This window comes from Catharus ustulatus, chromosome 11 (assembly GCF_009819885.2).
Source record: "Catharus ustulatus isolate bCatUst1 chromosome 11, bCatUst1.pri.v2, whole genome shotgun sequence".
Taxonomy (NCBI): domain Eukaryota; kingdom Metazoa; phylum Chordata; class Aves; order Passeriformes; family Turdidae; genus Catharus; species Catharus ustulatus.
Window position 1 is genome coordinate 21,448,491 of NC_046231.1, and position 17,999 is coordinate 21,466,489.

The window sequence follows — 17,999 nt, forward strand, 5'->3', positions numbered from 1 at the left end:
GAGGGGTGGATGGAGCTCTGGTGGCACCACAGCCGGCCCTGCCCCGCTGGTGTCCTCACAACCCCCAGCCCCGGGTAAGAAGGGTCGGGCCCAGCCCGGCCGCTGGGGGCCCTGGTGCTGCCGCCCTCACGCCTCCCCTCAGAGCCCATCCTGGGGCTGCCCTTGAAGGGCTCTCCCAGGTCCCCTGACCCCGGGGGCTGCCCTGAGGGGGTCCCGTCACCCCGGTTCCCCTCAGGGCAGGGGTCTCCCGTGAGGGTCCATCGCACCCCCCCCCTCCCCTTCCAGACTCTTCCCCCGCACCCCCCGCGTGCGCACGCGCGGCCGGCCCGCCCCCGCCGGTCCCCATCCTCCCTCACGCACGCGCACAACGCCCGCGCCGCCGCCGTTCCCCGCCGGCCCCTCCCGTGCCCCGCGCAGGCGCAGCGGGCTCGGAGCGGCGTCGGGCGCGCTCCGCTGCACACCGGCCCTGCGAGCGCCGCCCGCTCCCACAGCCCCGGCCCGACCGCCCGCCCGCCCGTCCCGCACCACCGCGGCCCCGCCGTGCGCACCGCGCGCTCCCCCGGCCCGTGTCTCTGCTCCGCTCCGCGCGCGGCGGAGGCAGCCGCGCCCCCCCCCGGCCCGGCCCCCCCCTCCTCCCGCCGCCCCCTCGCCCCCGCCGGGCCGCGGAGCTGCGATGCCCTCGGACTTCATCTCTCTGCTCAGCGCCGACCTCGACCTCGAGTCCCCCAAGTCGCTCTACTCCAAGGGTGAGTGACCGCGGCGGGCTGTGGGGAGTGGTGGGGGGGGGCAGCGCCGGTACCGCCGGGCCCGCGCCCGGGCCGCCCCGGGCCCCGCGGGGCATCGCCCGCCCGCCGCCCCCGCCCCGGGATGCGCGTCCGGAGGGGCCCCGGGGCCGCGCGGGGCCGCCCCGGCTCCCCCGGCCGCATTCCTGGCCCGGCCGCGGCCGCCGCAAGAATGTGTCCCGACAGGTTCCGGCGGCGGGGCCGGCGGCGGGGGGCTGCGGGTCCCTCCCGGCCGGCCCGGCCCCCGCTCTGCCCGGCCCGGCGGGGCGGACACGCTCCGGCCTGGAGCGGGAACTAACGGGGAGCGCGGGCGGGTGGGGACCCCCAAAGCTGCTCATTGAAGTCTCCCGGGAACGCGGTTCTGTGGAACAAGAAGGCTCGGATTTTTGGGGCGGGATGCCCTGGTTTGGGGTGAAAAAGGGAGCGGAGGCTCCTGGGTCCGGGTGCCGGGAGCTCGGAGCATCTCCAGGCGTTATCCCCGTGCACCGGGGTAAAGCAGCATCGTCTGTGGGGAGTCGGACCTGGAAGGGATGAAGTGGGCTTAAAAGTAAATTAAATTAACTTCTGTTTTCATAATACCGAATTTGAGCTCTGACAAGTGCACGTGAACGTGGGTAAGTCCATCAGGACAAGTGTTACGTACTACAGAGTTTTAAAATAATTTTCTCGTGTTTAAAAGAGTGAAAAGCCGCTACTGTTAGTTTGTGATACTAGACGTACCTGTTAGTAGTTTACTAGTAGTTTGTTGAACATACCTGCCCACAGTACAGCTGATGAGGGGAGCAATTTTGCTACCATACAACGAAATAAGTGGAAAACCTCTTATTACCCTGAAGAGAAGGTTTAAACCAGTTTAATGTTACAAGAAAGATTTAATTGTTTAGGACTATATTATCGTCATTAACTTCGGGTTGTGTGTTGGTAAGAGATGAAGGTATAAGAAATAAAAAGTCTTTAATGAATTAAAGTACATATTGGATGCTCTTAGACTGCTCAGAGTAATTGTCTATTTCAGAGTAATTGTCTATTTCTTTAAAGCTATCGCTGGTAGCCTGTAAGTATTTTTTAGAATGTTACTAGAGGCTCTTTGGTTACCCAACACAATGTGTTCTAGTTGGTTTCAGTCCTAGTGCTGGCAGTAGGAAGAGTATTTTGGAACAGAGTAGTTCAATTATAAATACAGGTGATAAACCTCACTGAAGTTATGATTTATCCTACTGGAAATTTGGGAAGTGTGCACTGTTGGTTTGTAACACATTGAAAATAAAAAGGTTCTGTGTAAGTCACGAAATTCCTTCAAGGACTTGTTAATTGGGGAGGACTTTGAGCTGCCCAATCTTACTGTGAATTCTCTTCTATTTTTTTGTGTTTAGTAGAATAGTTGAGTGTTTCAGGTTGGACAAGAGTCTCAAACTGATTAATCGAGAGTGTATTTTTCTTCCAGTGCATAGATGTGGGTTCAGAGCTGGAAGAGGTCGAGGGAAGGATGTTGTGGTCACAGTGAGCTGCTTGATCCAAGCAAATGCCAGGACAGAGGTGTATAATGCAGAGAGGGGTTATACAGAGGTTAGAGAAAGTTTTGCTTTTCATATTTTGTCACAATAAAAGATCAAGGAGATAATAAGTTGAAATGCCGTTTAAACTTCAGAACCAATGAATATGCTTCTGAGAATGAAGAGTGAAGTGATTGTGAGTATGATTTAGGATTTAGGAGAAGGTGTTAGTGGTTCTCTGACTGATCAGAACACGCTCCAGTTTACCTTTTTTTTTTTTTTTCCTAGATAGATACAGATAAGTTTATCCCGTGGACAAGTGCTCTGGCTCAGGGTACAAGTACAACTGATGAGATAAAGGGAAAGGTCTGAACACAGTGAGAGAACCACAAATATGCATTTACGATGAGGGTGTGTTAGAGCGAGTAGTTTCTTCTAACTGCTCTGCTTTTAGCAGCGCAGCCCCGCGGGTGGAATCCGGCCCCAGGTTGAACTGGGGCCAGTCCCTCTGCTCTGAATCGCATTCCTGTGCCTGTGGCTGGCGATCCTGCCCGATCCCAGCCTTGGGAATCATCGCTGGTGGGCACTGGGGAGCACGGAGCTGCTGGGGGGAGCTCAGGCTGGGGGGCTCTGCGGATCTCCTGGGGTTCCCGACATAGAAAATTTGCTTTGTTGGAGTTAAAGTGGCGTGCACTGATAAAAAAAAAAAAGCAAAGTTGCATTTGGAACCCTGGTAACTGGAGTTTTTAGTAGTGTGATTTTTTTTTTTTCTGGTATATTTTCTGCCCTTCTCTGGACAGGCTGAGTTATGTCATCAGCCTGTCTCCACACCATGTGTTAAAAGTTTTGGCTTGCATCACCACCTCAGTTAAGAGTTTTGTTTTCATATTCTCATAAAAAAAATTTAAACAAAACTCTAAAAGCCCCCACACCTCAGGTGAGTGTGAGTGGGTAATATAAACTCACCCCGCAGTGTGAGTCGATAATGTAAACTCTGCTCCAATAACTCATTTGAGTAATTTCTTTTCATTTATGCGTATCTTGGGGCAGGGAATATTTTCTTTGAGTATCTAAATACTTTGTGTTGCAGTTTTTACCCCTGTAGGTGTGTTTCCACGAGCAGCTCCAGCCAGGATGAATTCCCACGTGCACAGGGCAGGCAGTGGTGTGCTCCTCTTTTCCTTGTGGCTCTGCTCACGCCAACTCTGACGTGGCCACAGTGAGCTGGACTGGGGAGCTGATCACGTTAAAATTAACTCAGCTTCTCCCTTATTCTTTCCCAAAGGAAAAGGGGAGGAGAAGTGTTGATTTTTAATGGGGTGAGTGTCCTGTGTTTGCTGTGGGTCCTCATGAATGGCTCGTGCTGACTCAAAGAAGGGACGTGTGGAAACTGGCCTTGGAGAAAGGTGGAACTGGTTCTTTCAGCAGCTTATACTGGCTTAAAATGATAGTGAAACCGTACTTAACTTGCAGGCTTCTGCAGCAGGATCTCTAAATGTTTTATGTATTGGTTGTAGCTGTTAAAAGCGAAAGAAGTGGGAAGTGTGGATTCCAACCAAGGCCTTTTGCTGGAGCTCATCCCACAGACCCGGAGGAGCTGACCTGTGGGAAGGACTAAAACCAGTCTTTTAATGTATAGTCAATATTAAATAATGTATAGTCAATTAAGAAATGCTTTGTAACCCTTGCAGAAGGATGGCATCTCCTGCTAGGCGGTTAACAGAGATACAAAAAAAATATGCATCACTTCATGCTGAAAATATTTAGGCTGTAGTATGTTCCTTTCCCATCTTTACATAACACACTGTCCTTTTTGGAATAAACCAACCCAAATGTGCATACAGATTAGTAATGTAGTAGAAAAATCACTGGAGCATAAAACCTAAAACCTCGAGGCTGGTTGTCCTGTGGTTGAATATCATCTGCAGCATTCAAATGGAGCAAAGTTGGATCTTCGTTGGCAACAGGCAGAGGTGAAAACCTGTAATTAAAGCAGTTCATCAGATGTCAGGTACCAAATCTGATTAAACATGGGATTAATTTCGCTAATACATTCCCTTTGAGTTACCCAATAATGTGTGTGTACTAATAAAATGGCATTTTTGCGCTGCAGCAAGTGCAGTTAGAAGTTTTTATTCATGTCCCAGATTTTTTCTTGCCACAGTGCAGTGACTGTAAAACATCCTGGAATTTGGTAGCAACAAGAAGAATGTTGGTAGTCTGATAAATAGCTCTTTTGCCCTAAAAATGTCATATAACCAAAACTCAAGCGTTCTTCATGCGTAAATGAGAACTGACTGTAATCCACTTGTGTTTCTGGGAATTCTGATACGAAACATGGGGTTTGGTGATTTTTCTTTTTCCCTACCAAAACTCTTTTCTTCCTGTGATCCCAGGGATAACTCTAGTAAGACAGTGACTAAATTATCAAAGAGGAAGGGAGAAGATGCTTTATAAAAATAGCTTAGAACTTCAGAACCAGTACTAGCAGGTTTTAGGAATAGAAATCAGCTTCTTTTTGTAGCGATTTTTATCTTCTTTTTGTAGCTGGTAGAAGGTGCCATGGTGGATGCCGTGCAGAGTGTTCTGTGAGGGATGGATCCCTGCATCCACCTCTTGCAGCTCTTCCAGCTGCCCCCGGGACATTCTGACTTAACCAAAATGGATTCAACCAAAGTTCCTTAACTTGTGCGTCAGCCTCATGAATGTCCTTTCCTCCTTGGAATCTTCCTCCTTTATTGGCTTTCAAAACAAAACTCTGGAATGTGTTGCTGCAAGATGATTGTGTGGTGCTGGGGGTAGGGGGAGGACTTTGAATTCACAGCTTTCCAGGGTGTAATTTGAATATTCCGGTGGCAGAGCTGTCTGAACAGCCCCTTTTCCTCACTGTCTGTTCTCACCCATGGACTGTGCTCTGAATCGTGCCAGCACAATTGTTGTTTGTGGTTGGGAGATGAATGGGATTGGGAAGCTGATCTAGAATGGGGATATTGTACTTCTGATCGGATTTTCTCGCATTGTTCTGCTTCCTGGTCTGGTTACTGTGCAGCTGCACAGGAGTGGTGTCACGGCAGGGAAGGGGGGCTCTGGAGCACTGGGATCGAGTGTTGGAGGTGGGAGCAGATGAGCTAAAACTGAACAGAAATACTCCTTGCCTTGTGCCTTCTGTAGCATTTGCTGTGCCTGTGCTCGTGTGCCGAGACCTGGACAGACAGGATTCCTGCTGGGGCTGCTTTCTGGGAATTGGTGTGGGAATCTGCTTCTGGAGCTTGGAGGGCTGGGCGGGACGTGCAGAACCTCCCTGTGTGTTGTGTTGGTGAAGGTGTGTGAGACTGCTCCTGCCTTGGGCTCCCCAGTGCTTCTCTGTGTGTACCCAAGTGTAAATCATGGAATGGTGGAGGTTGGAAAAGACCTTGAAGATCCCCAATCCCAGCACCTCCATGTTCACCACTCAGGATGTCCTCATGTGCCACATCCACTCAGTTTTTGAACACTTCCACCAGTGCCCTGAGCAGCCCTTTCCATGAAGAAATGTGTAGTTCTTTGGTTTTAAGACTAGTAGGATTCTTTGATTTAGTTTTACTTGTTTTGGATACTTTGTCCTTCTCTGAAAGTTGTATTCTTTTTATATTAGGGAATCTTCATACATTGCCCATTTCTTTTGTCCCTTGAAGTGTCCAAGGCCACTTCAAGGACGAGGCTTGGAGCAGCCTGGTCTGTTGGAAGGTGTCCCTGCCCATGGCAGGGAGTGGAATGAGATGAACTTCAGGTCCCTTCCAACCCAAACCACTCCATGCTTCTGTGATTCTGTACTGCAGATTAGTGTTGTCAAGAAGAATTTTCTCATCATATATTTCTGAGGTTGTAGGCTAAGATTTTTCATTTTTTATGAAGCATCTGATCTATCTTTATGATTTTTCAACAGCACAGTTACCTTTTGGTATCTGTGACTAAAAATGATTGGCATCCTGGAGCCCTAATCTGACTTTTGCACTGGTATCCAGGTTATGTAGTTTGATATGAAATGTATTTCACAGGATCATTTAGCTTGGAAAAGACTTCTAAGGTAGAGTCCAACTTCTGAGTGATCCTCACTTTGTTGACCAGACCAGAGCACTGAGTGCTGTGTCCAGTCATTCCTTGAACACCTCCAGGGATAGTGAAAATGAAAGAGAAATAATACTTCATTTTATGCAGAAAAGCAACGTCCTGAACTAATTTGGAAGTGTAGAAGTGCTGGTGAATGCCAGCAGGAGTTGGTGAGTGGCCAAAGTGCAGGTGAAGTAAGGTGTGTGGTCATGTCTCTGCAGTATCACGTGTGTTATCTCAGTGAGTATGTGGAGAGTAAACGGATGAGGCTGAACAGTCAGGCCAGTTTGTCATTAATTGTTTTAGGAACTGATGAAACAAACTCTCAGATCCAACTTTGAGCTGTGTAATAATAGCAAGTGCTAATGGACAGGCAGTAAAATCTCCAGTAACTGCTGTTTGCAAAGCAAGCAGTGCTTCAGCAGTGTTTTAAATGTAAATGTCCAACTTGACTATATTGTGTAGCTCTGAGGCATCTGTGAGGTGAATTTTACTTAACCAGAATGAGGAATGTTGTCAGTGTTTACATAAATGCACTCTGTAATCGTTCTCCACTCCCTTCATCACTTGTCCCTTCAGCATTTGGAAAGATTTTATGGTTGCTTTGTAAATAACTGGACAGAATTTGAGGTCACCTTACAAAGTTTATGAAACTGATGTGATGTGCTGAAGAAACACAAGGTTTTGATCCTAAAGGCAGGTTGAGTTGTGATGAAGGTCAGGAGGTTTGGCAGACAGGGAGGATGGACAGTGTTCCTGTCAGTGCTCAGACAGGGTGAAGATACAGAAGGGAGATTTAAAGAGAGTCCTAAAAAGTTTCCAAATGTTGGAGTTTCCATTCCCGTTCACAAAAACCGACCCTACATGCAGTTATTTCAGTCCCTCATTGTGTGGAGTCCTGATGTTTTTTGTGTGTATAGATTCACTCAGCAGAAGAGTCAGTAAGTTTGGATAGGAGCACTAAGGGGCAATTGGGGAATAATCAGCTGCAGAGTTCAGAGCTTCTGTTAACTGAGAGTTTTCTGCCTTTGCAGTGAGTTTCCTGTAGTGTGGAGATGTGTAAATCCTTGCTGTTTGGGGCAAGATAGGAGTATCTAGACTTGGTTCTTTTTGGACTCTTGATCTGGTTTTGGACTCAGCAAGAACTCCCACAGTCTGGTTGTATATGTGGTGAAGAAATGCTTGTATTTAATTTAAAGTTTACTCTGTTTTTAGTTTAGGAATGAGGAGGTCTCCTGCTAATATTTGAGTATGCTTTGTTTCTTAGGGAGGAAAAAAGGCAGCTTTCCTTGGAATGTGTATCCCTATTAAAGCAGATTTACTGAGGAATTTATAATTACAGTTTCTAATAGTCGTGGTTTTATCTCACAAGTAAATGCTGCAGAGCCCAGGAATCTGATTTAGGTTAAAGTTCTGAAAGCAGTCAGATGTTCTGGTGGTGGGAGAGGATCTGAGTGAGTCTTTTGAAAGCAGGGCCAGCTTTGAGTCTCAGCCCTTTGGGGCTGGCAGGGACCTCTGGAGATCGTGGAATCAGTGCTGGACTGTGCCCAGCAGGGTCTGACTGTCCTCATGGAGACTCCACAGCCATCCTGGGCAACTGGGCCAGTGCCTGGCTGGCTTTATGGATAATTCAGATTTATTTAATATGTTTTAATTGATGCCCATTGCCTCTTGTCCTATCATGGGGCAGCACTGAGAGCAGCCTCTCACTGCCTCCCATTAGGAGCTTCCACACATGGATAAGATCCCCCTGAGCCTTCTCCATCTTTATTTCCCTGAGGAATCTCTTCCAGTTGTCACAGGTTTACCTGAACATGCTCCTCATGTCCCTGGTCAGTCTTGCCTTGGAAGCATTCGAGGTGTCAGACTCTCAGCAGAGCTCTGTGAACTGTGCCAGGAGTGCTCTGGATTGAACCTCGTCTGTGGTTTGAAGAACAGTGCCTATCAAACAGTTGAGTTAGCAGCAGAAAGCAAAGTGATGGTAGGAAACAAACATTTCTCAGCTTTGGTGATGATGAAAGAGCAAACCTTTTAATGGAATAAAGGCGGGGAGGCATGGAGGTGCTTTGTGTGCTGGAGATGCTGAATGTTGTGTTGAGAGTTATAGGACAGGTCAGGTCTCAGGAGAACCTTTAGGTTTGTAATGAAATACTGAACCCAAGAGGTGGCTGCCATGTGCTGGAAGTCTGTCAGAATGCCTTTTATTCTTCACCTTACCTGTTGTGGTACAGCCTCAAAAGAAAGAATCTTGTGTCTTTTATTGCTGCTGTTGCTTTTCTTGCTCATAGCAAGTGTAAGATGACAAAAGTAACCTTCAGAAAAAGTGATGCAAACCTGTACAGGCTGAGAAATGTTGTGAGACAACAGTAGACTGTTGGTCAGGTGGATTCTGTGTGTCCCTGAATTTGGGTGGTGCGTTGTAGCTAAGGAACTGCCTGATTACCTCTGTTTCTGGTGAACTTTGATTTTTGAAACAACACAGGTGTTTTAAAAGGGTTGATAAATAGCTATTACTGATGTTCTTTGATCGCTTGGTATTTGGGTTTCTTTAAACATTCCAAGGCCAGGTTGGATGGGACTTGGAGCAGTCTGGTCTAGTGGAAGGTGTCCCTGCCCATGGCAAGGGGTGGATTGAGGTGAGCTTTAAGGTCCTTCCAAGTTCATCCTGTCTGGGATTCTGTGATTCCATGACTTTGTGTTCGTGTACCTACTGCTCTGTCAGCCTGCCTGCTACTCTGCCTTGTCCACAGTGGCATCTTAGGAGTATTTCTATGTTCTTTGGTTTTTGTCTGGAGTTTACAACTGCATAGAGGTCTCAGTAAGTCATTACTGGTCTGTTCCTTGAAGTGACAGTTCCTAAATAATGTTGTTCTCTCATTCTGAGATGTGTAAAATTGGATGCAAACAAGATCCAGGATTTATACTGCCTGTCTACATTTATAAAAGTCCTCTTTGAGCTGTGAATGGGGAGGACTGAAACACAGCCAGGAAAGCTTTATTTGATATTTGGATGAATGCCATAAATAGAATTCAGCTAACACATGCCTTTGTCAGTTGTTGAAATTCAACTTTAAAAGGATTAATTTCTCAACTCTACCCTGCTGTGCAGAATCCTGAATATTGAGATTAGCAACTTTTCTGAAGGTTGGTGGCATATAGTGCAGGAGCTGGTTATGAATTGCTTGCAAAATTGCCTATTTCCTGCTGCCATTTTTGGCATTTTTAGTAGTAATACTTGTCCTTTAAAAAAATACGAGAAACAACTTTTAGCTTAAATTTTCATTTTTAAGCACAAGAAATAATTTTATTGTGGAAATGTTCAAGGCTGAGTTGGATGGGACTTGGAACAGCCTGGACTAGTGGAAGATGTCCATGTGCATGGCAGGAGGCTGGAATGAGATGGGCTTTAAGGTGACTTCCCACCCAAAACAATCTGGGATTCTGTGATATTAGAGTTGTGATCAAATGTCAGTGGCTTTAATCATTAATAATCTATTACTGTTCATCTTTCTCTAAAACAACAGCCTTTCAGAAAACCCCTCTCTCTCCTTCACTAACCCACCACAATGTGCATTTCAGGGAGAAGCAGCATTTGCAGGCAATATTTGAGTTTTAGTGCCCAGTGCTACGTCATCAACGTGAATCCTCTGGGGATTCTTCAGAGTGGAGCTGCCCCAACATAATTTTTTTCACCCTGAAGTTTTCTAGCACAGGCAGCACCGCGGCAGCTGCCTTTCCCTCGGCGCGCGTGAAGCCTGTTGGTTTAGGGTTTGCTGCTTTTGTCTGAAGCCAGGGGGAACTGGAAGGAAGATTTTCTGTTTGGCTGTGTAAAACATCCTTGTATACACTGCAGTTTCTTTGAAAACCTGCCACTGTTGCTGTAGCAGCAATCTAGCCCTGCCAGGGCTGACAATAACAGGAGTGCTGGCGGGAAGACCTGCTTCCAGTGTTTCCCTGCTCCAGCGGCGCAGATACGCTCAGGGTGTGTGGCAGACACAGGGAACAGTGCTCTGCAGTTAGTTCCCTCTGTCAGGACAGCATGGCAAGTCTCTGGTGACACACCTGCCTCTGAGAACTGTGTGGGAATCCATGGGCAGCGCTGGGCAATTAGGAAGAACGTGCTAATTTGTCTTTATCTATTTTAGGTTGCGTGCTCAATTATTTTTTTAAAGTCCATTGTTTAATTGTATTGAGACATACTCAAAAATATGAAATAAAGCAATGTTTTGGTAAGTGTAACCTGGTGGACTTGGCACTTGGGTAAGACAGATAGGACTGGGAGCCTTGTGGGTTGTGATCTTAGTACAACTCAGCTTCAACTCTTGCAAAAATAGGAGTGATTAGACCAGTAACTGTAGAATGTTTTAGGGTGTCTGCATCAAGACTGTTCTCTAGTGTTTGTTGCTCTCACTGCCTATGGGCTGCTTCTTGCTCTCTGGCTTTTGCCATGCAGTTATGTCACAGAATCCTAGGATGTTTTGGGTGGGAAGGGACCTTAAAGCTCATCCAGTCCCACCCCCTGCCATGGGCAGGGACACCTTCCTCTATTCCAGGTTGCTCCAAGCCCTGTCCAGCCTGGCCTTGGACACTTCCAGAGATCCAGGGGCAGCCACAGCTTCTCTGGACACTCTGTGCCAAGGCCTCCTCGCATCACAGGGAAGAATTTCTTCCCAATATCCCATCAAAATCTCTATCCCTGTAGTTTAGTGGGACTTGGTAGTGCTGTGTTAAGTTAGTCTCAGTGTTCTCAAAGGTCTTTCCCAATCTTAGTGATTCTGTGATTTTTTGAACAGTTGCTGTATTTTATCTGTTCTATGTATGCTCAAGCAGGGTCCTTCCTTTTTGCTCTGTGTGAAGCCTAAACCTTTTTTCAGGACTGTTTCTCTGGTTTTCCCTACTGCCAATCTTGTGATGTTAAATCAGTGAAGTTGCAAAGATGGAAATGAAGGAGTATGATAGTTTGTAATATGTCATAAATCCTCTTTTGACAGATACAGATCAAAAGCTGATTTACTCTTTTATTGTGTGTTCTTTCCATCTTCCAAATATTTTTTCTTGTAACTTTATAATACAAAAAAATCTCTGTTCTCCCTTAAGGAGAGCTTCTGTGGACTGGAGTTGTCACGGGTGATTCTCACTTCTGCAAGTGAGAGTTTGGAGCTCCTAAGGAGTACTCAGAAAAACCAACCAAACCAAAAAAAAAAGGAAAAAGCCCAAACCTCAATAACAACAAACCCTCAGCACTGAAGTAGGAAGTGTTTTAGTGGTCACTGATCTGTCTGGGCTGTGCCTGTCTCAGTCTGTTTCTGTTCTGGTTTATGCACTGAGCTTTGTCTCTCTCCTAGTTTCCTTTCTCAGACTCTGAGCTTCCTCTGTTGAGCTTCTTACTGAATCCTTGTTATCCTTCTTTGGCTTCCATCCATGCAGTCCCTGTGCCAGTCCCTGTGCCAGCCCTGTTATCAGCACTGCCATCTCAATGCCTAAAACATTCCGTGGGCTGGGGACAGATTCCCTGTCACTCCCTGTCAGGGGTTGTGGGTGTGCTGTCTCAGAGCAGCTGGAGGAACGGTTTTGTCTGCTTACTCAAAGACTGAAAGGTACTGAGCTGTATTTTCACTGCAGGAGTTACTCCAGTAACTCCAGGAAGGGAGAACAACCATGCTGTGACATCTGGGTTTTCTGAAATGTATCCTTAATTCTGTTAAGAATTCTGTTGGGATATTGGGAAGAAATTCTTCTCTGTGAGGGTGGGGAGGCTCTGGCACAGATTGCCCAGAGCAGCTGTGGCTGCCCCATCCCTGGCAGTGTCCAAGGCCAGGCTGGAAGGTGCTTGGAGCAGCCTGGGATAGCAGAAGGTGTCCCTGCACATGGCAGGGGGTTTAATGAGATGTGCATTAAGGTCTCTTCCCAAACCCCTCCAGGATTCTGTGATGCTCTGAATTCTCTGTGTTGTAATAACCGAACTTACTCAGTTAATGCTGTTCCTGGACCCTGCAGGAAAATCTGTTTATCTTGGGGTGAAGAGCTGGAGGGTTCCTCAGCTGGCTCTTACAGGCTCTTCCTGATGGGCAAAATAATCTGCTTCAAAGTCTTCCCACACCCAAGCTTTTGTGTACAGAAAAATCCCTGAGGGCCCTGTGATATGAATGTCTTTTAACAAAGTGAAGCTTTGATTAGGTTTTGGATATTTGGAGCTCTCCCATTCCTTCATGATTCTCTAGAAACTCTGAACCAAGATATGGTGGTGGAATCAGTGGCCTCCAGTAAACTCAACCACCAAGCTGTGCTGGTTATCACAGACACTGAATTCTGAGTAGAACTGAACTTCAGGATAAACAGATAAACCAACCACAAGGTCTTCTGGCAGAGGCCTGGGTTTTTTAGGCCTAGAACAGATTCTGGTTTTATCGTTCCTTACCCACAGAAGTTTCTGAAATCTGTCAAGTTACAAGTATTGTTTTATTAAAATGCAGCGGCCTTTGGAGTGAGGAGCGACAATCTGACATTTGGAGCCTTGGTCATACAGGTTTAGTCCAAAACTGTCTTAGATTAGCATCATAGGACCTTTACATGTGTGCAGGTGCTCTGAAACTGAATTTGCATCCCTAGTGGGGGTGAGGTGGAATATGGACACTGTTGTTTTTCCTTTATAGTGTTTTTAATTTGCTGAGCACGTGTGCTCACTTCACTTCACTGACCTCCCCCGTGTAGCAGAGGCTACTTGCTGCTTCATGATTTCTAATTGTTTTTTAATCTCAGTTCCATATAAACAACTCTCTTGGCCTGTTTGCTTTCTTGTTTTTTTGATCAGCTTAGTGAACATCATTAGAAGAGATTTCTGCTCCGATGCCGCCAGCTGATTAGAGGAGGACACCAAGGTTTTGTCTAATCTCTGGTGTGACTGTCATGTGCTGCAGCAAGGAAATGGCTTTGGAAGAAGCAGCCAAATCTGTGCGGGCATTAAACCATGCTGAGGAGACGAGTATCAGTGGGGATCAAATGGGCAGCCATTCAGTGCAGGGAGCTTATTAAAGACAAGGATTAACTTGGCTGCTGTTCGTGAGGTCATGGAAGTGGTAAGGGATTTCCAGGATGTACCTTTCCTTAAGGGCAGAAAATGTCAGCAGCAAGTGGGAGATGCCCCATCTCTGCTGCTAGTGCTGATAATTCAGGTGGTTCTCATCTTCTCCACATGATTTCTGTGGAGCAGGAAACCTGTCATTACCTGTTAGTCCAGGGTATGGATTGAAGGGATGCTGCTGGAGGAGCCCCTGGTGTTCCAGGGGATGAAGTCCCAGGAGCAGGTCTCAGTGGTGGAACAGACACTGGGGAAGAGCTGGGGCTGGATTCCAGCAACCTTCCCAAGGCTGGGCCTGGGATCAGCCTGGAGAAGTGATGGTGGAGTTGGAGCTGCAGCCAGGCCCCTCTTGCAATAATTATGGCCTCATTTGCCTGCAGGCCAGAGCAAACTTCTTTATTAGATTTGGGACTTGGCTTTTGATATGGAATAAAGCTTAGGGGTATCTTTTTCTGTATGTAAAGGAAATTCCATACTGTTTAAAGTGTTTGGAGGTGCTGGTGAAATGAGGATGTCTGCATTCCTCATGGGTGAGCTGCTGTTGTTTTAAACATTGGAATTGGGTATTCTCTGCTCTTTTCCTTTTCTCTATGCTCCCAGCATCACCAGGTGCTGAGTTACAGGCAACAACAGTTTGGTCAACCAACCAGAAGGAACTCAATTCAATTTGTGTCACAGACCTTTGAGGACAGAGAGTTTCTGTAACACCCTGAGCCAGTACTAGCACAGTGGGAGATAACAGGACTAAATTTGTAGAAAGCAGTTTTTAATTTGTGCAGCTGAAATATCTGTGTAGGTGCAACCAGAAAGTCGTGGAGGATTCCTGGCCCAGAAGAAGGTGCTGCTTGTGACAGAATAGTGGATCTTGTGTCCTTGGTTTGCTGCTTTACAGCAGACTTTTTCCATGAGGAGGGAGAGCACTCTCCATGCTGGGAATACCTCCTCTTTGGGAAAAGCAGAGCTTTGTACAGGTCATGTCCAAGCTGCAGTGACTCCCCACAGAATGCTGGGGACATTGATCTTGAATGAACAGCATTCCTGCACAGGAGGCAGTTGTGTCGTGTTCTCTTTGCTCCTGTAGGCTTAACTGCTCTGTTCCTAAGAATAAAGTTGGAATGGAATCACAGCATGCCAGTGAGTGAGGAGGAATGTGATGCTGCAGTCACAAGGTGTGCTGTGTTTCTGAATTTCCTTGGTGCTGTGAGGATGAGGATGGGCTGGGAATTCCAGAAGCATTTGCTGCTGGTGGGGATGGGAGAAGGCTGAACACTTGGACTTTGCTGTAGGCTTAGGTCTGTAACTCAACCTGCTTAGGTTATGTGTAGAAATCCAAAATCATTGCTAGAAAAGGGCAATGTGTGTGTGCACTGGGAGAAGTGAGTAAAATTGGAGGTGAAGGACCTTGCAGAACTTGGTTTGCCATCATGAGCCCCCAGCTCCTACTGCAGCATCCCCACATGGGTTTCACACACAGTTTTTTGTACCTTCTCAGTGTTACTTTTCCTAAATCTTTCCAAGGCCTCTCTTCTCCCCCTTGAAGACAGATCCTGTCACCAGCTGCTGGGACTGATCCAGGTCCATGTTGACCCAAGGACGTATTTTGTGTGGACTGGTGGTCATGTGTCCGGCCCTGACACAGACACCTTTTGTGCAGTTGTTTTAACTCAAAATGACCCAATTCCAGAGAACGCTGGAATGGTTTGGGCTGAAAGGGACCTTAAAATTCATCCAGTTCTACCCCCTGCCATGGATAGGGACACCTTCCACTATCCCAGTGCGCTCCAAGCCCTGTCCAGCCTGGCCTTGGACACTTCAGGGATCCAAGGGCAACCACAACTTCTCTGAGCTAAAGCCTCACCACCCTCGTAGGGAAGAATTCCTTCCTAAATTTCTTGATTATTTTTTACTAGTATAGAAATTCAGAAAGTTTTGTGCAGGTTCAAGTAGTACACAGCAAAATCTTCTCTTTCCCCATTCCAAGTGCTGTGTTGTTGGATCCTGATCCCATGTTTAGTGTGGTTCTGGTCCATATAACCATGTGAAATAGAATTTTCTGGACTATCAGAGCAACTGGCAGGAAGATCAAAGTTCCAAGCAGCTGATCTCAGATGAGGGATTATAAGGGCAGGATAATCGGATAAAGGGCAGTTGAAGAAATTTGACACTTAAAATACTTTTTGTAAATCTGTCTGTCCCTGTGTGTCCTTGGTTTTGGGAGGGGAATTTGTGAAGCTGGGCTTGTCTAGGTGAGATATTTTGGGGAAAGATAAGAGATTTGGAAGTTTACTATAGATAATATGTCTAATAAGTGAGTAACTCCATGCAGGTGAGGGTTTGTGTGGGGAAGTGAGTGTGTGGGACTTCTGGCTGATCACTAGCATTTGGTTATCTTGTTTGTGCCTTGTCTTGTTTGTATTTCATAATAACACTAATCCTGAAACACGTGTTCCTCACTTCCTGTAGGGAGAGAGAAAATATGTTTAAATGTTGAGTATAAATGGAGCTACTTCCAGGAAAAAAAGCCCAGAAACTTGGGATCAACTGATGTATTTGTCAAAGGAATTTAAATCAGCAATAAATTGCAAGACACTTAGTGCTGTCAGACAGCTTAAACTTCCTCATTGATTCAGCACTGGCTGCTGCAAGCAGGAATTCTGTCTACACATTCTTTTTCTTGCTAATTACACAGAAATCAGTAATGATGCTGAAATGCTATTTTTGCCTCCAAATGTTATACTGCATTTCTGCAGCAGCCTTTCCATTTAGTGGGTATTTTCTGCATGAATCAGTGTAAAATTCTAGCAGGAAACTTCGTGTTCTCAGTGTTGGTAAGTGCAGATATGTGTAAAACCTGGTGATGGAGAGGGGCTGAGCAGTGGCTTCAGCTCTTAGCACAGTGTGAGGCATGGGGGGAGCTGTGTCCCCTGGGGACGAATGCAACAACTCTCATGTTTCTGGAATTTGTCAGTTTTTGCTTTAATGCTATTTATAGTTCAGCATATATAAACATTGGCTTGTGTTTAGGTGAAAACACAAAGTTTCATTTGAAGTCGGATGTGTTGGAGTGGGTTTGTGGCAGCAAGAGTTCTTAAAGGTACCCATGCACTTGGGATTCCTCTGAAGTGTTGATCTTGAAGTTCACTAACAATGTGAAGCTGCATCTGATGTGATCAGGAGCAGCCAGGAGAGTTGTTTTACTCCTGAAAGCTTGGATTTAACCATAAATGTCTGCCTTGAGTTCATAGATTCACAGAATGGTTTGGAAGGGATTGGAGGGTAAGACTTGTTCTCACTTTTGCTCCTGTTGTACTACAAGGAGCAGCTGCGTTTGCTTTTCCTCAGAGATGAGTGCAGCAGTTTGTGCAAGCCCTTGTAGATGTGCACCAGTTTTTATTCCAGCTGGCACTGGCACTACTACCTGTAGCAGGACAAAAAAATCACAGGCAGATGTTCAGAGCTGCTGCTACTCAAAATGTTTGGTGAGGGGCTCCAAAATGAGGGATTGCACAGTGTGTGTCTGCAGGTAACTACAGAGCACTTCTTATTTCGTGTGTAAGTGAATACATACACGTACTTCCTTTTTCCTCAAGAAATCTTCTGAGAGGAATGAATTGACATCATCATCATCATCTGTCATGACTCATAAAATATTCAGAGTTGACTACAAAAGCTCATTTCCAGACACCTAGTTACTGGGTAATTGAGAGCTTGTCTCTTCGGGCTGGTTCTTGGCGAGTTTTTTAGTTTAAGGAATTTATTTTTGACTCTCCAGTGTTGTGAAGGTTCTGTTGAGCCTTTTGCTTTAGAGATGCTTGCATCCAAGACTCCCACAGGATAATTCTTTCTCAGGGAGCACATGATTTTTGCAGTAATCCACAATTCTAATCTTTGTGAATAATTCCAACAATATGATAAAGAAGGAGGGAAGGAAAAGGCAGCATTAGAATTGAAGCGCATTCCCAAAGATCACAAGACCATTAAGAGCAAATCTTTAATTTCATGCTTCATTGATAAAGACCAAGTTACTGTGGTCTAAAATATGACACCCAGCTTCTACCCTGAAACACCTGGGGATCACACCTAAGGCTGCAGGTGTGCAGGAGGCTGGAATTAACTTGAGAGCTGTAAATACGAGAGGATGGAGCCAGCTCTTAGGAGGTGTCCTGGGTAACACACAAGGAGGAAGAGGGTTCAAACCCTCTTAATACAGCACAGGGAAGACATGGAGCTGTTGGAGCAAGCCCTGAGGAGGTCACTAAGGTGGAGCAGGCTGGGAGAGCTGGGAATGTTCACTGGAGACAAGAACGCTCCAGGGGGATCTCAGAGAGAGGGACTGGGGACAAGGGATGGAGGAACGGGACACAGGGAATTGCTTCCACTACCAGAGGCCAGGGAGAGGTGGGATATTGGGAAGGAACTATTCCCTGAGAGGGTGGGCAGGGCTGGGACAGGGTGCCCAGAGCAGCTGTGGCTGCCCCTGGATCCCTGGTAGTGTCCCAGGCCAGGCTGGACAGAACTTGGAGCAGCCTGGGACAGTGGAAGGTGTCCCTGCCATGG

At 46.5% G+C, this 17,999-nt stretch overlaps 1 protein-coding gene across 2 annotated transcripts in view; it reads left to right on the plus strand.

Moving 5' to 3' along the window:
• Positions 1-633: 633 nt before the first annotated feature.
• NFAT5 (nuclear factor of activated T cells 5) overlaps positions 634-17,999 on the plus strand; it is a 53,106-nt gene continuing 35,740 nt past the window's right edge. For both annotated transcript variants that reach the window (XM_033069367.2, XM_033069368.2), the window contains exon 1: positions 634-746. In XM_033069367.2, coding sequence (XP_032925258.1) covers positions 674-746 — 73 coding nt within the window. In that variant the 5' untranslated portion in view covers positions 634-673. The remainder of the gene's footprint in view (positions 747-17,999) is intronic.